This window comes from Coregonus clupeaformis, unplaced genomic scaffold (assembly GCF_020615455.1).
Source record: "Coregonus clupeaformis isolate EN_2021a unplaced genomic scaffold, ASM2061545v1 scaf0272, whole genome shotgun sequence".
Taxonomy (NCBI): domain Eukaryota; kingdom Metazoa; phylum Chordata; class Actinopteri; order Salmoniformes; family Salmonidae; genus Coregonus; species Coregonus clupeaformis.
Window position 1 is genome coordinate 171,336 of NW_025533727.1, and position 27,636 is coordinate 198,971.

The 27,636-nt window shown below is 48.4% G+C and overlaps 1 protein-coding gene across 1 annotated transcript in view; it reads left to right on the plus strand.

Moving 5' to 3' along the window:
* The window catches only part of LOC121542590 (lysophosphatidylcholine acyltransferase 1-like), a 105,533-nt gene that overhangs the window by 32,783 nt on the left and 45,114 nt on the right, over nucleotides 1–27,636 (plus strand). The window contains exons 4-5 of the mRNA XM_041852015.2: nucleotides 3,221–3,333; nucleotides 5,464–5,524. Of these exons, the coding sequence (XP_041707949.2) occupies nucleotides 3,221–3,333; nucleotides 5,464–5,524 (174 nt within the window). The remainder of the gene's footprint in view (nucleotides 1–3,220; nucleotides 3,334–5,463; nucleotides 5,525–27,636) is intronic.

Genomic DNA, 27,636 nt, shown 5'->3' on the forward strand with positions numbered 1-27,636 from the left:
GTTGAATCTAATTTGGCCTGTAGCTAAGTGATTCAGCTCCCATTAGCTATTCACATTTATACTATTTTTACCACTAATATTATTTTTTAGAACATATTCACATCTACTTCACACAAATCAATATCACGTTGTTCTATGAAATGCTAAATTCAGTCTCTTGGTTGTAGCTTAGTTAACACTTAAACATACACACAACTATACCGTATGAATATGAAGGCAAAAATGTGTCAGTCTCTTGTGGGAAATAGTTTAAGCTTCTTTGCATCAGCTGGATTCATGGTAAGACGCCTGGATTCTTCTGTGGATGCTGCGGCTGTGTAAATGTCAGGAGCAGATGCACACTCTTGGATGTAGAGATGTCCCTTCTTGTCCATGGATCACGGCTCTTTGGTACTGTCTTCCTCGTCTACTCATGCAGAGCAGATGAGTTCTCACTGTAGCTCCTCCAGTGACAGGCATGAGGCAAGAGGTCTTGATTTGAATACAGGGCTTTAATGCTGGTCAACCCGTGAGAACTGGTTTAAAGAAAGAAAAATACATTAACAAAATAATGCCATATGCATGTCTCACACATCTGGCGTTATAATCAAGCTCATACAGCTAGACACTTTATGTGTATTTTACACCAAAAAATGACGCACGTAAACACAAACACCCTCATAGCAAAATAAATAGTCAACAAACCTCATTGCTGCTTATCACACAGAGGTGCTAAACATCCTTTTAAATGTACTTTATCTTCTTCTGTATACTTTCTTTGTAAGTATGCACTTAAACACGATAACAGTGGAAAAATAATTCGCTTTTTTGGCGGTAAAGTTTCCTCGGTGCGTCGCTAAAGGCGCTCGGGTGACAACACTCGGGCGGAACCAATAATTAGTTCCGTCTTGCTGTAAACGTACAATTCAGAAGAAATTAAATAATAAAAAGTGCAAATACATGAAATAAACTGGCGACAGAGGCAGTTACAGTAGCAGTAGCTAGGCTAGCTGTACTGTGTAGGGTAGCAGTAGCTAGGCTAGCTGTACTGTGTAGGGTAGCAGTAGCTAGGCTAGCTGTACTGTGTAGGGTAGCAGTAGCTAGGCTAGCTGTACTGTGTAGTGTAGCAGTAGCTAGGCTAGCTGTACTGTGTAGTGTAGCAGTAGCCAGGCTAGCTGTACTGTGTAGGGTAGCAGTCGCTAGGCTAGCTGTACTGTGTAGTGTAGCAGTAGCCAGGCTAGCGCTGTACTGTGTAGTATAGGCTAGCTGTCTGGGACTCCCAGCATAGCACAGACAAACAGAGGAATAATTGAGGAGACATTGATGGATGACATCAGCACTCATACATCACATCACCACGATGACCATAATCACTTTAACACTGCTTGATATCTCGGGGGCCCATAGCCATCCAATTATCACACCAGCTACCCAGCCCTCAGCCCTCAGCCTCAGACCTATAACAGATTCCTCAGCCCCTGGCCTTATACTCAAGCCCCAGCCCTATTCCGCCCTATAGGCTAGATATCCCAGCCCTATTCCGCCCTATAGGCTAGATATCCCAGCCCTATTCCGCCCTATAGGCTAGATATCCCAGCCCTATTCCGCCCTATAGGCTAGATATCCCAGCCCTATTCCGCCCTTTAGGCTAGATATCCCAGCCCTATTCCGCCCTATAGGTTAGATATCCCAGCCCTATATACATTTACATTTTAGCCATTGTAGCAGACGCTCTTATCCAGAGCGACTTACAGCTAGTGAATACATCTTTTTTATACTGCCCCCGTGGAATCCGAACCCTACAGCCCTGGCGTTGAAAAACGCTATGCTCTATCAACTGAGCTACATCCCTGCCGGCCGATTCCCTCCTACTACCTGGACGACGCTGGCCTGTCGCCGCCCATGAGTCTCCCGATGCCGGCCCATCAGAGACTGGATTCGAACCAGGGTCCGGTCTAGTGCACAGTTAGCACTGACCCTGCGCCACTCAGGGATTCATCCCAACACTACAGGGTCCAGGTCTATAATACAGTAGTACTGACCCAGCTACCAGAGACGGGCTGAACACTACAGGGTCCAGGTCTATAGGACAGTAGTACTGACCCAGCTACCAGAGACGGGCTGAACACTACAGGGTCCAGGTCTATAGTACAGTAGTACTGACCCAGCTACCAGAGACGGGCTGAACACTACAGGGTCCAGGTCTATAGTACAGTAGTACTGACCCAGCTACCAGAGACGGGCTGAACACTACAGGGTCCAGGTCTATAGTACAGTAGTACTGACCCAGCTACCAGAGACGGGCTGAACACTACAGGGTCCAGGTCTATAGGACAGTAGTACTGACCCAGCTACCAGAGACGGGCTGAACACTACAGGGTCCAGGTCTATAGTACAGTGGTACTGACCCAGCTACCAGAGACGGGCTGAACACTACAGGGTCCAGGTCTATAATACAGTAGTACTGACCCAGCTACCAGAGACGGGCTGAACACTACAGGGTCCAGGTCTATAGTACCGTAGTACTGACCCAGCTACCAGAGACGGGCTGAACACTACAGGGTCCAGGTCTATAGTACCGTAGTACTGACCCAGCTACCAGAGACGGGCTGAACACTACAGGGTCCAGGTCTATAGTACAGTAGTACTGACCCAGCTACCAGAGACGGGCTGAACACTACAGGGTCCAGGTCTATAGTACCGTAGTAGTCTCTGATATAGAGAACATTGAGACCTGTGTCAAGGCAGTGGAAAGTGAAAGTGAAAACCTTGACTAGAAGTGTTGTTTGAGAGTGAACCCTGTATTGAACCCTGTAGTGACCTTTATGTGACCTTTATGTGACTTTCACTCAGGAAGTGTTGTTTGAGTCAGAACAGTAACAGTTACAGTTCTGTACTTGAAGGGAACTAGACAGGGGTGGTAAAACACTGACCCTAATAGTAGATAACTGCTGCCTGTTAACCTAACAGATCTTCACAAGTAGGCCGATTTTAGGTATATATGTAGAAAATGTTAGCTAAGCATATACCTTTAACCTGGTCCTAGGTCTGTGTGTTCTATCATTCCAACTCCTTGTCACGTTTTGCATGACAAGAAGTGGCAAGGAGAGGAATGCTGGTACCCAGGCTAATATACCCAGGCTAATATACCCAGGCTAATATACCCAGGCTAATATACCTTGTGGGGTTGGTGCCCCAACAGTAGTGTGTTTCTGACTGTTGTGTGACTCCTGTCCTCCAGCTCTGATCAAGTACATCAGACCAGTGTTTGTCTCGAGGTCAGACCAGGACTCCCGTAAGAAGACTGTTGAAGAGATCAAACGCAGAGCCCTCTCTGGAGGAGAATGGCCTCAGGTACAGTTTTAATATCTCTCTTTCGCTCTCTCCAGCTCTGGCTCTCTGTATATAGATACAGTGGGGGAAAAAAGTATTTAGTCAGCCACCAATTGTGCAAGTTCTCCCACTTAAAAAGATGAGAGAGGCCTGTAATTTTCATCATAGGTACACGTCAACTATGACAGACAAATTGAGATTTTTTTCTCTCCAGAAAATCACATTGTAGGATTTTTAATGAATTTATTTGCAAATTATGGTGGAAAATAAGTATTTGGTCAATAACAAAAGTTTCTCAATACTTTGTTATATACCCTTTGTTGGCAATGACACAGGTCAAACGTTTTATGTAAGTCTTCACAAGGTTTTCACACACTGTTGCTGGTATTTTGGCCCATTCCTCCATGCAGATCTCCTCTAGAGCAGTGATGTTTTGGGGCTGTCGCTGGGCAACACGGACTTTCAACTCCCTCCAAAGATTTTCTATGGGGTTGAGATCTGGAGACTGGCTAGGCCACTCCAGGACCTTGAAATGCTTGTTACGAAGCCACTCCTTCGTTGCCCGGGCGGTGTGTTTGGGATCATTGTCATGCTGAAAGACCCAGCCACGTTTCATCTTCAATGCCCTTGCTGATGGAAGGAGGTTTTCACTCAAAATCTCACGATACATGGCCCCATTCATTCTTTCCTTTACACGGATCAGTCGTCCTGGTAACTTTGCAGAAAAACAGCCCCAAAGCATGATGTTTCCACCCCCATGCTTCACAGTAGGTATGGTGTTCTTTGGATGCAACTCAGCATTCTTTGTCCTCCAAACACGACGAGTTGAGTTTTATACTGATAACAAGTTCAAACAGGTGCCATTAATAAAGGTAACGAGTGGAGGACAGAGGAGCCTCTTAAAGAAGAAGTTACAGGTCTGTGAGAGCCAGAAATCTTGCTTGTTTGTAGGTGACCAAATACTTATTTGCAAATAAATTCATAAAAAAATCCTACAATGTGATTTTCTGGATTTTTTTATCTCAATTTGTCTGTCATAGTTGACGTGTACCTATGATGAAAATTACAGGCCTCTCTCATCTTTTTAAATGGGAGAACTTGCACAATTAGTGGCTGACTAAATACTTTTTTCCCCCACTGTATCTCTGTATTTCTGTCTGTCTCTCTCTCGATCTCTCTTGATCGCTCTCTCTCTTGATCGCTCTCTCTCTCTCAATCGCTCTCGATCTCTCTCTCTCGATCTCTCTTTCTCTCTCTCTCTCTCTCTCTCGCCTCGATCTCTCTTGTGATCTCTCTCTCTCATCTCATTCTCTCGTCTCTCTTTCTCTCTCGATTCGATCTCTCTCTTCTTCGATCTCTCTCTCTCTCGATCTCTCCTCGATCTCTCTCTCGATCTCTCATTCTCTCTCATTCGATCTCTCTCTCATCACTCGATCTCTCTCTCTCTCTCGATCTCTCATTCTCTCTCGATCTCTTTCTCTCTCTCGATCGATCTCTCTTGATCGCTCTCTCATTCTCTCTCTTTCTCTCTCGATCTCTCTTTCTCTCTCTCTCTTTCAATTTCAATTTAAGGGCTTTATTGGCATGGGAAACTTATGTTAACATTGCCAAAGCAAGTGAAGTAGATAGTAAACAAAAGTGAAATTAACAATAAATATTAACAGTAAACATTACACTCAAAGTTCCAAAAGACATTTCAAATGTCATATTATGTCTATATACAGTGTTGTAATGATGTGCAAATAGTTAAAGTACAAATGGGAAAATAAATAAACATAAATATGGGTTATATTTACAATGGTGTTTGTTCTTCACTGGTTGCCCTTTTCTTGTGGCAACAGGTCACAAATATTGCTGCTGTGATGGCACACTGTGGTTTTTCACCCAGTAGATAAGTGAGTTTATCAAAATTGGGTTTGTTTTCGAATTCTTTGTTGATCTCTGTAATCTGACGGAAAATATGTGTCTCTAATATGATCATACATTTTGCAGGAGGTTAGGAGCAAACAAAGAACCATGATCTGCCGTTCAGCAAACAAACTAGATTTGGAGAACAGCCACCTAACGATGTTCAGTATGTACCCAATTAGATTAGTACATTACCATGTAAACATGTGTCTAATAATGTTACAAATGCACTCCTCTCTCCAGATAATGATTTTCCCAGAGGGGACGTGCACCAACAGGTCCTGTCTCATCACATACAAACCAGGTATGTTATTGAGATAGGACAGTGAAGACAGACAGGAAAGGTAGGAGAGTTTGAGAGACAGAAGGGCCCGGATCAGAACCCATGTTGACTGGTACCACTAGGCTATACATGTTGGATCAGAACCCATGTTGACTCTGGTTCCACTAGGCTATACATGTTGGATCAGAACCCATGTTGACTCTGGTACCACTAGGCTATACATGTTGGATCAGAACCCATGTTGACTCTGGTACCACTAGACTATACATGTTGGATCAGAACCCATGTTGACTCTGGTACCACTAGGCTATACATGTTGGATCAGAACCCATGTTGACTCTGGTACCACTAGGCTATACATGTTGGATCAGAACCCATGTTGACTCTGGTACCACTAGGCTATACATGTTGGATCAGAACCCATGTTGACTCTGGTACCACTAGACTATACATGTTGGATCAGAACCCATGTTGACTCTGGTACCACTAGACTATACATGTTGGATCAGAACCCATGTTGACTCTGGTACCACTAGGCTATACATGTTGGATCAGAACCCATGTTGACTCTGGTACCACTAGGCTATACATGTTGGATCAGAACCCATGTTGACTCTGGTACCACTAGGCTATACATGTTGGATCAGAACCCATGTTGACTCTGGTACCACTAGACTATACATGTTGGATCAGAACCCATGTTGACTCTGGTACCACTAGACTATACATGTTGGATCAGAACCCATGTTGACTCTGGTACCACTAGGCTATACATGTTGGATCAGAACCCATGTTGACTCTGGTACCACTAGACTATACATGTTGGATCAGAACCCATGTTGACTCTGGTACCACTAGACTATACATGTTGGATCAGAACCCATGTTGACTCTGGTACCACTAGGCTATACATGTTGGATCAGAACCCATGTTGACTCTGGTACCACTAGGCTATACATGTGTACTAGGGTCTCCAGCCCTAACCACTGGGGCATATTGTTCCATACTTTAGAGGCTTTGTCTGTGGCCACTGCCAGTCTAGTGCCAGTCTAGTGCCAACCTAGTGCCAGTCTAGTGCCAGCCTAGTGCCAGTCTAGTGCCAGTCTAGTGCCAGTCTAGTGCCAGACCTAGTGCCAGTCTAGTGCCAGTCTAGTGCCAGTCTAGTGCCAGTCTAGTGCCAGTCTAGTGCCAGCCTACTGCCAGTCTAGTGCCAGTCTAGTGCCAGTCTAGTGCCAGTCTAGTGCCAGTCTAGTGCCAGTCTAGTGCCAGTCTAGTGCCAGTCTAGTGCCAACCTACTGCCAGTCTAGTGCCAGTCTAGTGCCAGTCTAGTGCCAGTCTACTGCCAGTCTAGTGCCAGTCTAGTGCCAGTCTAGTGCCAGTCTACTGCCAGTCTAGTGCCAGTCTAGTGCCAGTCTAGTGCCAGTCTAGTGCCAACCTACTGCCAGTCTAGTGCCAGTCTAGTGCCAGTCTAGTGCCAACCTACTGCCAGTCTAGTGCCAGTCTAGTGCCAGTCTAGTGCCAGTCTAGTGCCAGTCTAGTGCCAGTCTACTGCCAGCCTACTGCCAGTCTAGTGCCAGTCTACTGCCAGCCTAGTGCCAGTCTACTGCCAGTCTAGTGCCAGTCTAGTGCCAGTCTAGTGCCAGTCTAGTGCCAGCCTACTGCCAGTCTAGTGCCAGTCTACTGCCAGTCTAGTGCCAGTCTAGTGCCAGTCTAGTGCCAGTCTAGTGCCAGTCTAGTGCCAATCTAGTGCCAGTCTACTGCCAGTCTAGTGCCAACCTACTGCCAGTCTAGTGCCAGTCTAGTGCCAGTCTAGTGCCAGTCTACTGCCAGTCTAGTGCCAGTCTAGTGCCAGTCTAGTGCCAGTCTACTGCCAATCTAGCCGAATCTTTAAGCAAATTTCCTGCAATTCTACATATTTTGCCATGGAGCTGAGAGAAAATGTTGCAGTTTGACAGCTAATTTCCTGCAATTTTATGCATTTTGCCATGGCTAATGCTGTGTTCTATAGCTCAAACATAATAACCAAATCAATACTGCTAAATTCATTGTTTTGGGAATTGTCTATTCTCCCTAACTGCTATTATTTTGGTGATTGTTAGTTCTCAACGATTATATAATAAAAAAATATATTTCCTACATATTTCCTAGATCTTTTCTAAGTATTTTATATCTGATTTTAGTCGTTTAAGTTTACACTGAAAGCATTTTTCCATCCCTAAAATTGATTTGCTGTTTGGACTTAGGTGACCCGAAAAAACGCTTAGCCATGTGTTACCCTGTATCTCCTAGCCCACGTACTGCCAACCCTAGTCCACATACTGCCCTGTATCTCCTAGTCCACATACTGCCAACCCTAGTCCACATACTGCCCTGTATCTCCTAGCCAACATACTGCCCTGTATCTCCTAGCCCACATACTGCCCTGTATCTCCTAGTCCACATACTGCCCTGTATCTCCTAGTCCACATACTGCCCTGTATCTCCTAGTCCACATACTGCCCTGTATCTCCTAGTCCACATACTGCCCTGTATCTCCTAGTCCACATACTGCCCTGTATCTCCTAGTCCACATACTGCCCTGTATCTCCTAGTCCACATACTGCCCTGTATCTCCTAGTCCACGTACTGCCCTGTATCTCCTAGCCCACATACTGCCCTGTATCTCCTAGTCCACATACTGCCCTGTATCTCCTAGTCCACATACTGCCCTGTATCTCCTAGTCCACATACTGCCCTGTATCTCCTAGCCCACATACTGCCCTGTATCTCCTAGCCCACATACTGCCCTGTATCTCCTAGTCCACATACTGCCCTGTATCTCCTAGCCCACATACTGCCCTGTATCTCCTAGTCCACATACTGCCCTGTATCTCCTAGCCCACATACTGCCCTGTATCTCCTAGCCCACATACTGCCCTGTATCTCCTAGTCCACATACTGCCCTGTATCTCCTAGTCCACATACTGCCAACCCTAGTCCACATACTGCCCTGTATCTCCTAGCCCACATACTGCCCTGTATCTCCTAGCCCACATACTGCCCTGTATCTCCTAGTCCACATACTGCCCTGTATCTCCTAGTCCACATACTGCCCTGTATCTCCTAGTCCACGTACTGCCCTGTATCTCCTAGTCCACATACTGCCCTGTATCTCCTAGTCCACGTACTGCCCTGTATCTCCTAGTCCACATACTGCCCTGTATCTCCTAGTCCACGTACTGCCCTGTATCTCCTAGCCCACATACTGCCAATGTACTGCCAACCCTAGTCCACATACTGCCCTGTATCTCCTAGTACACCTACTGCCCTGTATCTCCTAGTCCACATACTGCCCTGTATCTCCTAGTCCACATACTGCCAACCCTAGTCCACATACTGCCCTGTATCTCTTAGCCCACGTACTGCCCTGTATCTCCTACCCCACGTACTGCCAATGTACTGCCAACCCTAGTCCACGTACTGCCCTGTATCTCCTAGTCCACATAATGCCCTGTATCTCCTAGTCCACATACTGCCCTGTATCTCCTAGTCCACGTACTGCCAACCCTAGTCCACATACTGCCCTGTATCTCTTAGCCCACGTACTGCCCTGTATCTCCTACCCCACATACTGCCAATGTACTGCCAACCCTAGTCCACATACTGCCCTGTATCTCCTAGCCCATGTACTGCCAATGTACTGCCAACCCTAGTCCACGTACTGCCCTGTATCTCCTAGTCCACATACTGCCCTGTATCTCCTAGTCCACATACTTCTCTTTATCTCCTAGTCCACATACTGCCCTGTATCTCCTAGTCCACATACTGCCCTGTATCTCCTAGTCCACATACTGCCAACCCTAGTCCACATACTGCCCTGTATCTCTTAGCCCACGTACTGCCCTGTATCTCCTACCCCACGTACTGCCAATGTACTGCCAACCCTAGTCCACGTACTGCCCTGTATCTCCTAGCCCACATACTGCCAATGTACTGCCAACCCTAGTCCACATACTGCCCTGTATCTCCTAGCACACGTACTGCCAATGTACTGCCAACCCTAGTCCACATACTGCCCTGTATCTCCTAGCCCACGTACTGCCAATGTACTGCCCTGTATCTCCTAGCCCACGTACTGCCCTGTATCTCCTAGTCCACATACTGCCCTGTATCTCCTAGTCCACATACTGCCCTGTATCTCCTAGCCAACGTACTGCCCTGTATCTCCTAGTCCACGTACTGCCCTGTATCTCCTAGCCATTGTACTGCCCTGTATCTCCTAGTCCACATACTGCCCTGTATCTCCTAGTCCACATACTGCCCTGTATCTCCTAGCCCACGTACTGCCCTGTATCTCCTAGCCCACGTACTGCCCCTGTATCTCCTAGTCCACATACTGCCCCTGTATCTCCTAGCCCACGTACTGCCCTGTATCTCCTAGTCCACATACTGCCCTGTATCTCCTAGCCAACGTACTGCCCTGTATCTCCTAGTCCACATACTGCCCTGTATCTCCTAGCCCACATACTGCCCTGTATCTCCTAGCCCACGTACTGCCAACCCTAGTCCACATACTGCCCTGTATCTCCTAGCCCACGTACTGCCAACCCTATTCCACATACTGCCCTGTATCTCCTAACCCACGTACTGCTAATGTACTGCCAACCCTAGTCCACATACTGCCCTGTATCTCCTAGCCCACGTACTGCCAATGTACTGCCAACCCTAGTCCACATACTGCCCTGTATCTCCTAGTCCACATACTGCTCTTTATCTCATAGTCCACATACTGCCCTGTATCTCCTAGTCCATGTACTGCCCTGTATCTCCTAGCCAACGTACTGCCCTGTATCTCCTAGCCCACATACTGCCCTGTATCTCCTAGCCCACATAATGCCCTGTATCTCCTAGCCCACATACTGCCCTGTATCTCCTAGTCCACATACTGCCCTGTATCTCCTAGTCCACGTACTGCCCTGTATCTCCTAGTCCACATACTGCCCTGTATCTCCTAGCCCATGTACTGCCCTGTATCTCCTAGCCCACGTACTGCCCTGTATCTCCTAGCCCACATACTGCCCTGTATCTCCTAGTCCACATACTGCCAACCCTAGTCCACATACTGCCCTGTATCTCTTAGCCCACGTACTGCCCTGTATCTCCTAGCCTATGTACTGCCCTGTATCTCCTAGTCCACGTACTGCCCTGTATCTCCTAGTCCACATACTGCCCTGTATCTCATAGTCCACATACTGCCCTGTATCTCCTAGTCCACATACTGCCCTGTATCTCCTAGTCCACATACTGCCCTGTATCTCCTAGTCCATGTACTGCCCTGTATCTCCTAGCCCATGTACTGCCCTGTATCTCCTAGCCCACATACTGCCCTGTATCTCCTAGTCCACATAATGCCCTGTATCTCCTAGCCCACGTACTGATAATGTACTGCCAACCCTAGTCACACATACTGCCCTGTATCTCCTAGCCCACGTACTGCCAATGTACTGCCAACCCTAGTCCACATACTTCCTGTATCTCCTAGTCCACACATTTCCCTGTATCTCCTAGTCCACATACTGCCCTGTATCTCCTAGCCCACCAGTACTGCCAATGTACTGCCAACCCCTAGTCCACATACTGCCCTGTATCTCTTAGTCCACATACTGCCCTGTATCTCCTAGTCCACAACACTGCCCTGTATCTCCTAGTTCACGTACTGCCCTGTATCTCCTATGTCCACATACTGCCCCTGTATCTCCTAGTCCACGTACTGCCCTGTATCTCAGCCAACGTACTGCCCTGTATCTCTAGTCCACATACTGCCCTGTATCTCCTAGATCCACATACTGCCCTTTATCTCCTTGTCTACATACTGCCCTGTATCTCCTAGTCCACGTACTGCACGTATCTCCTAGTCCACGCACTGCCCTGTATCTCCCAGCCCACGACTGCCCCTTTATCTCTAAGCCCACGTACTTTCCCTGTATCTCTTCAGTCCACATACTGCCCTGTATCTCCCAAGCCCACGTACTTCCTGTATCTCCTAGCCCACATACTGCCCTGTATCTCCTAGCCCACATACTGCCCGATCACCCATCTCCACGCCACTGCCCTGTTTCTCCTAGTCCACATACTGCCCTGTATCTTCTAGTCCACGTACTGCCCTGTATCTCCTAGTCCACATACTGCCCTGTATCTCCTAGTCCACATACTGCCCTGTATCTCCCTAGCCCCACATACTGCCCTGTTATCTCCTAGTCCACATACTGCCCTGTATCTCCTAGTCCATGTACTGCCCTGTATCTCCTAGCCAACGTACTGCCCTGTATCTCCTAGCCCACATACTGCCCTGTATCTCCTAGCCCACCGACACTGCCCTGTATCTCCTAGTCCACATACTGCCTGTATCTCCTAGTCCACGTACTGCCCTGTATCTCCTAGTCCACATACTGCCCTGTATCTCCCTAGCCCATGTACTGCCCTGTATCTCCTAGCCCACATACTGCCCTGTATCTCTAGTCCACATACTGCCCTGTATCTCCTAGTCCACATAATGCCCTGTATCTCCTAGCCCACGATGCCAATGTACTGCCAACCCTAGTCCATATACTGCCCTGTATCCCTAGCCCACGTACTGCCCAATGTACTGCCAACCCTAGTCCAAATACTGCCCTGTATCTCCTAGTCCACATACTGCCCTGTATCTCCTAGTCCACATACTTGCCTGTATCTCCTAGTTCACATACTGCCCTGTATCTCCTAGTCCACATACTGCCCTGTTTCTCCTAGTCCACATACTGCCCTGTATCTCCCAGCCACACGTACTGCCATATGTACTGCCAACCCTAGTCCACATACTGCCCTGTATCTCCTAGCCCACGTACTGCTAACCATAGTCCACATACTTTGCCCGATCTCCTAGTCCACATACTGCCCTGTATCTCCTAGTCCACATACTGCCCTGTATCTCCTAGTCCACGTACTGCCCTGTTATCTCCCTAGTCCACATACTGCCCTGTATCTCCTAGTCCACGTACTGCCCTGATCTCCTAGCCAACGTGCTGCCCTGTATCTCCTAGCCAACGTGCTGCCTGTATCTCCTAGTCCACATACTGCCCTGTATCTCCTAGTCCACATACTGCCCTTTATCTCCTTGTCCACATACTGCCCTGTATCTCCTAGTCCACGTACTGCACTGTATCTCCTAGTCCATGTACTGCCCTGTATCTCCTAGTCCACGTACTGCCCTGTATCTCCTAGCCCACATACTGCCCTGTATCTCCTAGCCCACGTACTTCCCCTGTAGATCTCTAGTTACGTACTGCCCTGTATCTCCTAGCCCACGTACTGCCCTGTTTCTCTAGTCCACATACTGCCCTGTATCTCCTAGTCCACGTACTGCCCTGTATCTCCTAGTCCACATACTGCCCTGTATCTCCTAGTCCACATACTGCCCTGTATCTCCCTAGTCCACGTACTGCCCTGTATCTCCTAGTCCACATACTGCCCTGTATCTCCCTAGTCCACGTACTGCCCTGTATCTCCTAGCCAACGTACTGCCTGTATCTCCTAGTCCACATACTGCCCTGTATCTCCTAGTCCACATACTGCCCTTTATCTCCTTGTCCACATACTGCCCTGTATCTCCTAGTCCACGTACTGCCCTGTATCTCCTAGTCCACGTACTGCCCTGTATCTCCTAGCCCACGTACTGCCCTTTATCTCCTAGCCCACATACTTCCCTGTATCTCCTAGCCCACATACTGCCCTGTATCTCCTAGCCCACGTACTGCCCTGTTTCTCCTAGTCCACATACTGCCCTGTATCTCCTAGTCACACATACTTCCCTGTATCCTCTCCTAGTCCACATACTGCCCTGTATCTCCTAGTCCACATACTGCCCTGTATCTCCCTAGCCCACATACTGCCCCTGTATCTCCTAGTCCACATACTGCCCTGTATCTCCTAGTCCACATACTGCCCTGTATCTCCTAGTCCACATACTGCCCCGTATCTCCTAGTCCATGTACTGCCCTGTATCTCCTAGCCAACGTACTGCCCTGTATCTCTAGTCCACGTATGCCTGTATCTCCTAGCCCACATACTGCCCTGTATCTCCTAGTCCACATACTGCCCTGTATCTCCCTAGCCCACATACTGCCCTGTATCTCCTAGTCCACATACTGCCCTGTATCTCCTAGTCCACATAATGCCCTGTATCTCCTAGCCCCACGCACTGCCAATGTACTGCCAACCCTAGTCCACATACTGCCCTGTATCTCCTAGCCCACATACTGCCAATGTACTGCCAACCCTAGTCCACATACTGCCCTGTATCTCCTAGTCCACATACTTCCTTGTATCTCCTAGCCCACGTACTGCCAATGTACTGCCAACCATAGTCCACATACTGCCCTGAATCTCCTAGTCCACATACTGCCCTGTATCTCCTAGTCCACATACTGCCCTGTATCTCCTAGTCCACGTACTGCCCTGTATCTCCTAGTCCACGTACTGCCCTGTATCTCCTAGTCACATACTGCCTGTATCTCCTAGTCCCACGTACTGCCCTGTATCTCTAGTCCACATACTGCCCTGTATCTCCTTGTCCACATACTGCCCTTTATCTCCTTGTCCACATACTGCCTGTATCTCTAGTCCACGTACTGCACTGTATCTCTAGTCCACATACTGCCTGTATCTCCTAGTCCACGTACTGCCCTGTATCTCCTAGTCCACATACTGCCTGTATCTCCTAGCCCACATACTGCCCTGTATCTCCTAAGCCCACATACTGCCCTGTATCTCCTAGTCCATACTGCCCTGTATCTCCCTAGTCACGTACTGCCTGTATCTCCTAGTCCACACTTTGCCTCTGTATCTCCTAGGCCCACATACTGCCCTGTATCTCCTAGCCCACATCTTTGCCCTGTATCTCCTAGTCCACATACTGCCCTATATCTCCCCTGTTTCACATAATGCCCTTCGTATCTCCTAGCCCACGTACTGCCAATGTACTGCCAACCCTAGTCACATACTGCCCCTGTATCTCCTAGCCCACGTACTGCCAATGTACTGCCAACCATAGTCCACATACTGCCCTGTATCTCCTAGTCCACATACTGCCCTGTATCTCCTAGTCCACATACTGCCCTGTATCTCCTAGTCCACGTACTGCCCTGTATCTCCTAGTCCACATACTGCCTCTGTATCTCCTAGTCCACGTACTGCCCTGTATCTCCTAGCCAACGATGTGCCCCTGTATTCCTAGCCAACGTACTGCCCTTGTATCTCCTAGTCCACATACTGCCCTGTATCTCTAGTCCACATACTGCCCTTTATCTCCTTGTCCACATACTGCCCTGTATCTCCTAGTCCACGTTTGCACTGTATCTCCTAGTCCACGTACTGCCCTGTATCTCCTAGCCCACGTACTGCCCTTTATCTCTCCTGGCCCGTACTTCCCTGTATCTCCTAGCCCACGTACTGCCCTGTATCTCCTAGTCCACATACTGCCCTGTATCTCCTAGTCCACATACTTCCCTGTATCTCCTAGCCCACGTACTGCCCTGTATCTCCTAGCCCACGGTACTGCCCTATTTCTCCTAGTCCACGTACTGCCCTGTATATCTCCTAGTTCACGTACTGTCCTGTATCTCCTAGTCCAGTACTACTGCCCTGTATCTCTAGTCCACGTACTGCCCTGTATCTCCTAGTCCACGTTCTGCCCTGTATCTCCTAGTCCACGTTCTGCCTTTATCTCCTAGCCCACATACTGCCCTGTATCTCCTAGTCCACGTACTGCCTGTACTCCTAGTCCACGTACTGCCCTGTATCTCCTAGTCCACATACTGCCCTGTATCTCTAGTCCACATACTGCCCTGTATATCCTAGCCCACATACTGCCCTGTATCTCCTAGTACACATACTGCCCTGTATCTCCTAGTCCACATACTGCCATGTATCTCCTAATCACATACTACCCTCAATAATCTCATGCCCACCAATGTACTGCCAATGTACGGCCTAGTCACATACTACCCTGTATCTCCCTAGCCCATGTACTGCAATGTACTGCCAACCCTAGTCCACGTACTGCCCTGTATCTCTAGTCCACGTACTGCCCTGTATCTCCTAGTCCACATACTGCCCTTTCTTTTCGTATCTCCTAGTCCACATACTGCCCTGTATCTCCCTAGTCCACATACTGCCAACCCCTAGTCCACATACTGCCCTGTATATCTTAGCCCATGTACTGCCCTGTATCTCCTAGTGCCTATGTACTGCCAATGTACTCCAACCCTAGTCCAATTGCCCGGTATCTCCTAGCCCACATACTGCCAATGTAACCTGCCAACCCTAGTCCACATACTGCCCTGTATCTCCTAGCCCACGTACTGCTTGATGTACTTGCCAACCCTAGTCCACATACTGCCCTGTATCTCCTGCCCACGTACTGCTGATGCCTAACCCTACTCCACACTACTGCCCTGTATCTCCTAGTCCACATACTGCCCTGTGTCTCCTAGTCCACATACTGCACTGTATCTCTCTAGTCCACATACTGCCCTGTATCTCCTAGCCCCACGTATCTGCCCTGTATCTCCTAGCCTCACGTACTGCCTGTATCTCCTAGTCCACATACTGCCCTGTATCTCCTAGTCCACATACTGCCCTGTATCTCCTAGTCCACGTACTGCCCTGTATCTCCTAGTCCACATACTGCCCTGTATCTCCTAGCCCATGTACTGCCCTGTATCTCCTAGCCCACATACTGCCCTGTATCTCCTAGTCCACATACTGCCCTGTATCTCCTAGTCCACATAATGCCCTGTATCTCCTAGCCCACGTACTGCTCAATGTGTACTGCCAACCTAGTCATATACTGCCCTGTATCTCCTAGCCCACGTACTGCCAATGTAATACTGCCAACCCTAGTCCAAATACTGCCCTGTATCTCCTAGTCCACATACTGCCCTGTATCTCTAGTCACATACTGCCCTGTATCTCCTAGCCCACGTACTGCCAATGTACTGCGCAACCCTAGTCCACATACTGCCCTGTATCTCCTAGGCCCACGTACTGCCCTGTATCTCCTAGTCCACATACTGCCCTGTATCTCTAGTCCACGTTACTGCCCTGTATCTCTAGTCCACGTACTGCCCTGTATCTCCTGAGTCCACATACTGCTCCTGTATCTCCTAGTCACGTACTCGGCCCTGTATCTCCTAGCCAACGTACTGCCCTGGATCTCATAGCCCAACGTACTGCCCTGTATCTCTAGTCCACATACTGTCCTGTATCTCCCTAGCCCACGTACTTGTTAATTACCAACCTAGTCCACATACTGCCTGTATCTCCTAGCCCACGTACTGGCAATCTACTGCCAACCATAGTCCACATACTGCCTGTATCTCCTGAGTCCACATACTGCCCTGTATCTCCTGGTTCACATACTGCCCTGTATCTCCCTAGTCCACGTACTGCCCTGTATCTCCTAGTCCACATACTGCCCTTTATCTCCTAGTCCACGTACTGCCCTGTATCTCCTAGCCAACGATGCCTGCATATTGTCTAGCCAACGTACTGCCCTGTATCTCTAGTCCACATTCTGCCCTTGTATCTCCTAGTCCACATACTGCCCTGTATCTCCTGAGTCCACATACTGCCCTGTATCTCCCTAGCCCACATACTGCCTGTATCTCCTAGTCCACATACTGCCCTGCTTATCTCCTAGTCCACATACTGCCCTGTATCTCCTAGTCCACATACTGCCCCGTATCTCCTAGTCCATGTACTGCTCCTGTATCTCCTAGCCAACGTACTGCCCTGTATCTCCTAGTCCACGTGCTGCCCTGTATCTCCTAGCCCCATACTGCCCTGTATCTCCTAGTCCACATACTGCCCTGTATCTCCTAGCCCACATACTGCCCTGTATCTCCTGCAGTCCACATACTGCCCTGTATCTCCTAGTCCACATAATGCCCTGTGTCTCCTAGCCCACGTACTGCTAATGTACTGCCAAAACCCTAGTCCACATACTGCCTGTATTCTCCTAGCCCACATACTGCCAATGTACTGCCAACCCTAGTCCACATACTGCCCTGTATCTCCTAGTCCACATACTGCCTTGTCGGGCCCTAGCCCACGTACTGCCAATGTACTGCCAACCATAGTCCACATACTGCCCCCGGATCTCCTAGTCCACATACTGCCCTGTATCTCTAGTCCACATACTGCTCTGTTATCTCCTAGTCCACGTACTGCCCTGTATCTCCTAGTCCACGTACTGCCCTGTATCTCCTAGTCCACATACTTGCCCTGTATCTCCTAGTCACGTACTGCCCTGTATCTCCTAGTCCACATACTGCCCTGTATCTCCTTGGCTCCACACTGCTGCCCTTTATCTCCTTGTCCACATACTGCCCTGTATCTCCTAGTCCACGTACTGCACTGTATCTCCTAGTCCACATACTGCCCTGTATCTCCTAGTCCACGTACTGCCCTGTATCTCCTAGTCCACATACTGCCCTGTATCTCCTAGCCCACATACTGCCCCTTGTATCTCCTAGCCCACATACTGCCCTGTATCTCTAGTCCACATACTGCCCTGTATCTCCTAGTCCACGTACTGCCTGTATCTCCTAGGTCCACATACTGCCCTGTATCTAGCCCACATACTGCCCTGTATCTCTAGCCCACATACTGCCTGTATCTCCTAGTCCACATACTGCCTATATCTCCCTAGTCCACATAATGCCTGTATCTCCTAGCCCACGTACTGCCAATGTACTGCCAACCCTAGTCCACATACTGCCTGTATCTCCCTAGCCCACGTACTGCCAATGTACTGCCAACCATAGTCCACATACTGCCCTGTATCTCCTGAGTCCACATACTGCCCTGTATCTCCTAGTCCACATACTTGCCTGTATCTCCTAGTCCACGTGCTCCTGTATCTCCTAGGTCCACATACTGCCCTGTATCTCCTAGTCCACGTACTGCTCTGTATCTCCTGGCCAACGTACTGCCCTGTATCTCCTAGCCAACGTACTGCCCTGTATCTCCTAGTCCACATACTGCCCTGTATCTCCTAGTCCACATACTGCCCTTTATCTCCTTGTCCACATACTGCCCTGTATCTCCTAGTCACGTACTGCACTGTATCCTAAGTCCACGTACTGCCCTGTATCTCCTAGCCATCTGCCTTTATCTCCTAGCCCACGTACCCCTGTATCTCTAGCCCACGTACTTGCCCTGTATCTCCTGAGTCCACATACTGCCCTGTATCTCCCTAGTCCACATACTTCCCTGTATCTCCCTAGCCCACGTACTGCCCTGTATCTCCTAGCCCACGTACTGCCCTGTTTCTCCTAGTCCACGTACTCCCTGTATATCCTGGTCCACGTACTGTCCTGTATCTCCTAGTCCACATACTGCCCTGTATCTCCCTAGTCCACGTACTGCCTGTATCTCTTAGTCCACGTTCTGCCCTGTATCTCCTAGTCCACGTTTCTGCCCTTTATCTCCTAGCCCTTTCACATACTGCCCTGTATCTCCTAGTCCACGTACTGCCCTGTATCTCCTAGTCCACGTACTGCCCTGTATCTCCTGGTCCACATACTGCCTGTATCTCCTAGTCCACATACTGCCCTGATATATCCTAGCCCACATACTGCCCTGTATCTCCTAGTACACATACTGCCCTGTATCTCTAGTCCCATACTGCCATGTATCTCCTAGTCCACATACTACCCTGAATCTCATAGCCCATGTACTGCCAATGTACTGCCAACCCTAAAGTCCACATACTACCCTGTATCTCCTAGCCCATGTACTGCCAATGTACTGCCAACCCTAGTCCACGTACTGCCCTGTATCTCCTAGTCCACGTACTGCCCTGTATCTCCTAGTCCACATACTGCCTGTATCTCCTAGTCCCATACTGCCCTGTATCTCCTAGTCCACATACTGCCCTTTTTCGTATCTCCTAGTCCACATACTGCCACCCCCTAGTCCATAGGGGCTGGACGATTCATTGCATTCGGCGATAATATCGCGATTTGACTGAACGCGATTTTCTAATCGCAACGCGTCTGCGATTTGAGGTGGTCACGTGACGCGACTTTTCATGCTGTCAGTCGCAATGGCCTTCTTGCTCGACGGAACAGTCGAAACTGACACAGCTGATACTTTAATATCAAGAGGAACAGCACGCTGGGTGGTGTGGAACTATTTTGGTTTTAAAAAAGAAGATGCTGAGCAGCGTCAGGTGTTGTGCAGAGCATGCACGTGCCCGATTGCTACTTCACGGGTAACACTACAAACCTGTTTCAGCACTTAAAAAATACCACAAATCAATGCATGACAGTTGTATGACCAAAATGCCGAGCATCAGTGCGCGAAGACAAGCCAAATACCTCAAGACAGGGATCACTGACAGAAATGTTCGAAAGTGTCACTCCGTATGAACGTAATTCAAAACGGCACCGAGAAATCACTGGGACAATAACCGAGTTCATAGCCAAAGATATGATGCCTCTCAGTACGGTGACCAAGCCTGGGTTCATGGCATTAAATACATACGCTTGATAAACGTTACAAGTATACCCTCCCATACTTCAGTCAGACTGCCATACCGGAGCTGTACAAAAAGTGCAGAGAAAGTCGCCGCGGAACTTAAAGCGGTGGAGTTTTTTGCTAGCACTACTGATATGTGGTCAAGCCGCACAGCTGAAAAGTACCAGAGTCTTAAAGTCCATTTTATTGATGAAGATTTCAAACCTCCGAGCTCGCTGCCCTACAAACTACCTACTTCCCAGACGATCACACAGGGGAAAATATTGCAGCCGGCCTGAGAGAAGGGCTTGTCGGCTGGGATCTCCACGAGGAGAATCACGTCTGCATCACGACGGACAACGCGTCAAATATGGTGCTTACTGCGTTGGAGTTAATGAATGGACGAGGCTCCAATGTTTTGCCACAGATTACATCTTGCCATTGGTAAGTTATCGTGTTGTGTGTGTGTGTGTGTGTGTATGTCGAGTGCGAAAGTGCGAGAGAGAGATCGTCGATTAGTAAAGCTGAATATACAAATATATATAAATGATATTATATAAATCGGATGGGATTAAATAAATTCATACTTCCACTCCTTTTCTAATATGTAAATTCATTTTACTTGCTTTCATATCATATGTCTGTCTGTGGTGGAATGCCCACCTGCATTTTTTTCTTTTCTTGTTTTTGTTTTTTACATGTTTTTTTAGTGTTTATGAGAGAGAGAGAGAGAGAAAGAGAGAGAGAATTGACATGCAATCCCTTGTGGGGGATAAGACCCTTTGAATTGAGAGAGAGAGAGAGAGGATGTGTTTGTGGATGTGTGTATTTTAGAATTACAGCTAAGATTTGAGTGTGTAATAGTGAGAGCCTTGCATCAAAACTCAAATTGTGTGTAATACACTACTTTTTTATTTCTTTTAGAAAATGCACTCAAAGATGACAGAGTGTCAAGGGCAACAGCACTGTGCAGGAAGCTGGTGGAGCCTTTTCCCCACAGTTGGAAGAAGAAAGCAGCCTGACGGAGGCACAGAGAGAGCTCAAACTCCTGAGCACAACCTCATAACGGAGTGCCCAACAAGATGGGGTTCTAAAGAAATGATGATTGCCAGAGTGCTTGAACAGGCCAAAGCCATTTCTCAGGTATTGTCTGGAGATCGATATGCACGCTCCCCTTATCCCAACCTGGCAGGATATTGACGTGTTGAGTCGATTCCTAAGGCACTGCATCCTCTACTGGAGTTTACTGATGCTCTTTCTGGAGAGGAGTATGTAAGCATCTCTACCTCAAGCCAGTTCTCCACCTTTTTGCCACATCAGTCCTGGCTGAAGATGCTGAGGACACTGACCTGACTAAATCAATAAAACCAAAATCCTAGTATACCTCAATAACAAATATGGAGACCCAAACATCCAGGAGCTTTTTGGATGTTGCCTGTTTCCTGGACCCTAGGTTCAAAATACAGTACATCAGTACAGACAACATCCCTGCTATCAAGACTCGTCTGAAGACAGAGATAGTAGACTTGGCACAACGTTATTATTATCATTGGGTAAATAATTATGTATTTCACAAAAACAAAAATTTTCTGTAAAATCTAACGGAAACTAATGGCTGTTGTTTTCATCTAATAGGAGAAGAGGTCTCGTACTGAAACTGTTCAGATGCCTCAAAGTGCACAGTCCTTGGGGGGAAAAGACGAAGAGGTCTCTTGGCAGTTTTTTCAAGACCAGTTCAGCCTCTCCTTCTTTTGCCTGTAAATCTTGAAGATGTCGCAGAGGCAGAGATAAACAAATTACCTGATGACTCCTACCATTGATGGAGAAGATGATCCCATTGGCTTGGTGGAGGGTGCACAAGATCAGCTACCCACAGTTGTGCACCATGGCTACACAAGTATCTTTGTGTACCTGCTACAAGCGCTCCTCAGAGCGTCTTTTTTAGCACAGGAGGAATATTGTGACTTGCACTCGCTCATCCTTGAAGCCAGAAAAAGTCAATATTCTGGTTTTCTTGGCAAAAAACCTGTGAGCCACTGAGAACAGAACTGTTGGATAAGTATGGCTGGCAGTGCCATACTCGATAGTGAACTTTAGTCTGTGTGGTGTGTTATTGTTGTGTACTTGAGATAAGTGAGGCTCATCTATTTTATATTATAATATTCAAATCGTTGTATAAAAAATAGTTTGTCTAAATTCAAAAGTGCATTTCTCATTTTTTATTTATAACTTTATTTACTTTGATTTTACAAAATATTTTCAAAGCAAATTCCTTGTTTCAGTTGTGTGGAAATGTTACTGACTTGGGAGCAGTAAGATACATACAATTTAAAATTATTTTTTTCTTAAGACTTGTACCTTTTGCACACAGTGTTTGCACAAAGTTCATGCCTTTGTTTAAATTATTTAAATGCACAGTGGCAAAAGCTACAGATGTTTTCTGTAATGAGCAGTTCAATAAAATGTCATTTATTTCAAGTCATACATGTTTGAATTTAATTCTAACAAATAGACCCAGCCTATGGGAAAGAACATTTCACACTAAATGTATATACTATTGTGTTGGTCATATTTAAATCATTCATTATGTTTTGTAGGGGAAAAAGGATAAATAAATTAAATCGCATATTAAATCTTGAATCCTGCAATAAGTTGGGGGCAAAAAATCGTAATTAGATTATTTTCCAAAATCGTTTCAGCCTTACTAGTCCACATACTGCCCTGTATCTCTGCTTAGCCCATGTTTACTGCCTGTATCTCCTAGCCTATTCGTACTGCCAATGTACTGCCAACCCTAGTCCACATACTGCCCCGTATCTCCTAGCCCACATACTGCCAATGTACTGCCAACCCTAGTCCACATACTGCCCTGTATCTCCTAGCCCACGTACTGCCAATGTACTGCCAACCCTAGTCCACATACTGCCCTGTATCTCCTAGCCCACGACTGCCAATGTACTGCTTAACCCTACTCACCATACTGCCTGTATCTCCTAGTCCACATACTGCCCTGTGTCTCCTAGTCCACATACTGCCTGTATCTCCTAGTCCACATACTGCCCTTGTATCTCCTAGCCCACGTACTGCCCTGTATCTCTAGCCCACGATGCCCTGTATCTCCTAGTCCACATACTGCCCTGTATCTCCTAGTCCACATACTGCCCTGTATCTCCTAGTCCCACGTACTGCCCTGATATCTCTAGTCCCACATACTGCCTGTATCTCCTAGCCCATGTACTGCCCTGTATCTCCTAGCCCCACATACTGCCCTGTATCTCCTAGTCCACACACTTGTCCTGTATCTCCTAGTCCACATAATGCCCTGTATCTCTAGCCCCACGTACTGCCAATGTGCCGCTGCCAACCCTAGTCCATATACTGCCTGTATCTCCTAGCCCACTGTACTGCCAATGTACTGCCAACCCTAGTCCAAATACTGCCCTGTATCTCCCTAGTCCACATACTGCCCTGTATCTCCTAGTCCACATACTGCCCTGTATCCTGGCCCCACGACTGCCAATGTACTGCCAACCCTAGTCACATACTGCCCTGTATCTCCTAGCCCCACGTACTGCCAATGTACCTGCCAACCATAGTCCACATACTGCCCTGTATCTCCTAGTCCACATACTGCCCTGTATCTCTAGTCCTACTGCCCTGTATCTCCTAGTCCACGTACTGCCCTGTATCTCCTAGTCCACATACTGCCCTGTATCTCCTAGTCCACGACTGCCCTGTATCTCCTAGTCAACGACTGCCCTGTTATCTCCTAGCCAACGTACTGCCCTGTATCTCCTAGTCCACATACTGCCCTGTATCTCCTAGCCCACGTACTGCCAATGTACTGCCAACCCTAGTCCACATACTGCCCTTGTATCTCCTAGCCCACGTACTGCCAATCTACCCTTGCCAACCATAGTCCACATACTGCTTCCTGTATCTCCTAGTCCACATACTGCCCTGTATCTCCTAGTTCACATACTGCCCTGTATCTCCTAGTCCACGTACTGCCCTGTATCTCCTAGTCCACATACTGCCCTTTATCTCCTAGTCCACGTACTGCCCTGTATCTCCTAGCCAACGTACTGCCCTGTATCTCCTAGCCAACGTACTGCCCTGTATCTCCTAGTCCACATACTGCCCTGTATCTCCTAGTCCACATACTGCCCTTTATCTCCTTGTCCACATACTGCCCTGTATCTCCTAGTCCACGTACTGCACTGTATCTCCTAGTCCACGTACTGCCCTGTATCTCCTAGCCCACGTACTGCCTTTATCTCCTAGCCCACGACTTCCCCTGTATCTCCTAGCCCACGTACTGCCCTGTATCTCCTAGCCCACGTACTGCCCTGTTTCTCCTAGTCCACATACTGCCCTGTATCTCCTAGTCCACGTACTGCCCTGTATCTCCTGAGTCCACATACTGCCCTGTATCTCCTAGTCCACATACTGCCCTGTATCTCCTAGTCCACGTACTGCCCCTGTATCTCCTAGTCCACATACCTGCCCTGTATCTCCTAGTCCCACGTACTGCCCTGTATCTCCCTAGCCAACGTACTGCCCTGTATCTCCTAGTCCACATACTGCCCTGTATCTCCTAGTCCACATACTGTCCTTTATCTCCTTGTCCACATACTGCCCTGTATCTCCTAGTCCACGTGCCCTGTATCTCCTAGTCCACGTACTGCCCTGTATCTCTAGCCCACGTACTGCCCTTTATCTCTAACCCACGTACTTCCCTGTATCTCCTAGCCCACATACTGCCCTGTATCTCCCCTAGCCCACGTACTGCCCTGTTTCTCCTAGTCCACATACTGCCCTGTATCCTCTAGTCCACGTACTGCCCTGTATCTCCTAGTCCACGTACTGCCCTGTATCTCCTAGTCCACATACTGCCCTGTATCTCCTAGTCCACGTACTGCCCTGTATATCCTAGCCCACATACTGCCCTGTATCTCCTAGTCCACATACTGCCCTGTATCTCCTAGTCCATGTACTGCCCTGTATCTCCTAGCCAACGTACTGCCCTGTATCTCCTAGCCCACATAATGCCCTGTATCTCCTAGCCCACATACTGCCCTGTATCTCCTAGTCCACATACTGCCCTGTATCTCCTAGTCCACGTACTGCCAATGTACTGCCAACCCTAGTCCACATACTGCCCTGTATCTCCTAGCCCACGTACTGCCAATGTACTGCCAACCATAAGTCCACATACTTGCCCTGTATCTCCTAGTCCACATACTGCCCTGTATCTCCTAGTCCACATACTTTGCCCTGTATCTCCTAGTCCACGTATGCCTGTATCTCCTAGTCCACATACTGCCCCTGTATCTCCTAGTCCACGTACTGCCCTGTATCTCCTAGCCAACGTACTGCCCTGTATCTCCTAGCCAACGTACTGCCCTTGTATCTCCTAGTCCACATACTGCCCTGTATCTCCTAGTCCACGTACTGCCAATGTACTGCCAACCCTAGTCCACATACTGCCCTGTATCTCCTAGCCCACGTACTGCCAATGTACTGCCAACCATAGTCCACATACTGCCCTGTATCTCCTAGTCCACATACTGCCCTGTATCTCCTAGTTCACATACTGCCCTGTATCTCCCTAGTCCACGTACTGCCCTGTATCTCCTAGTCACACATACTGCCCTGTATCTCCTAGTCCACGACTGCCCTGTATCTCCCTAGCCCACCGCACTGCCCTGTTTCTCCTAGTCCACATACTGCCCTGTATCTCCTAGTCCACGTACTGCCCTGTATCTCCTAGTCCACGTACTGCCCTGTATCTCCTAGTCCACATACTGCCCTGTATCTCCTAGTCCACGTACTGCCCTGTATATCCTAGCCCACATACTGCCCTGTATCTCCTAGTCACATACTGCCCTGTATCTCCTAGTCCATGTACTTTGCCCTGTATCTCCTAGCCAACGTACTGCCCTGTATCTCTAGCCCACATAATGCCCTGTATCTTCTAGCCCACATACTACGCCCTGTATCTCTAGTCCACATACTGCCCTGTATCTCCCTAGTCCACGTACTGCCAATGATGCTGCCAACCCTAGTCCACATACTGCCCTTTTTTCGTATCTCCTAGCCCACGTACTGCCAATGTGCTGCCAACCATAGTCCACATACTGCCCTGTATCTCCTAGTCCACATACTGCCCTGTATCTCCTAGTCCACATACTGCCTGTATCTCTAGTCCACGACTGCCCTGTATCTCCTAGTCCACATACTGCCCTGTATCTCCTAGTCCACGTACTGCCCTGTATCTCTAGCCAACGACTGCCCTGTATCTCCTAGCCAACGTACTGCCCTGTATCTCCTAGTCCACATACTGCCCTGTATCTCCTAGCACGTGCTGCCAATGTACTGCCAACCATAGTCCACACTGCCTTAGTATCTCCTAGTCCACATACTGCCCTGTATCTCCTAGTTCACATACTGCCCTGTATCTCCTAGTCCACGTACTGCCCTGTATCTCCTAGTCCACATACTGCCCTGTATCTCTAGTCCACGTACTGCCCTGTATCTCCTAGCCAACGTACTGCCCCTTGTATCTCCTAGCCAACGTACTGCCCTGTATCTCCTAGTCCACATACTGCCCTGTATCTCCCCTAGTCCACATACTGCTTCCCTTTATCTCCTTGTCCACATACTGCCCTGTATCTCCTAGTCCACGTACTGCACTGTATCTCTCTAGTCCACGTACTGCCTGTAATCTCCTAGCCCACGTACTGCCCTTTATCTCCCTAGCCCACGCACTTCCCCGTATCTCCTAGCCCACGTACTGCCCTGTATCTCCTAGCCCACGTACTGCCCTGTTTCTCCTAGTCCACATACTGCCCTGTATCTCCTAGTCCACGTACTGCCCTGTATCTCCTAGTCCACATACTGCCCTGTATCTCCTAGTCCACATACTGCCCTGTATCTCCTAGTCCACGTACTGCCCTGTATCTCCTAGTCCACATACTGCCCTGTATCTCCTAGTCCACGTACTGCCCTGTATCTCTAGTTAACGTACTGCCCTGTATCTCCTAGTCACATACTGCCCTGTATCTCCTAGTTCACATATGCCCTTTATCTCCTTGTCCACATACTGCCCTGTATCTCCTGAAGGTCCACGTACTGCCCTGTATCTCCTAGTCCACGTACTGCCCTGTATCTCCTAGTACGTGCTGCCCTTTATCTCCTAACCCATCGACTTTCCCTGTATCTCCTAGCCTACATACTGCCCTGTATCTCCTAGCCCACGTACTGCCCTGTTTCTCCTAGTCCACATACTGCCCTGTATCTCCTAGTCCACGTACTGCCCTGTATCTCCTAGTCCACGTACTGCCCTGTATCTCCTAGTCCACATACTGCCCTGTATCTCCTAGTCCACGTACTGCCCTGTATCTCCCTAGCCATATCTTTGCCCTGATCTCCTAGTCCACATACTGCCCTGTATCTCCCTAGTCCATATACTGCCTGTATCTCCTAGCCAACGTACTGCCCTGTATCTCCTAGCCCACATAATGCCCTGTATCTCCTAGCCCACATACTGCCCTGTATCTCCTAGTCCACATACTGCCCTGTATCTCCTAGTC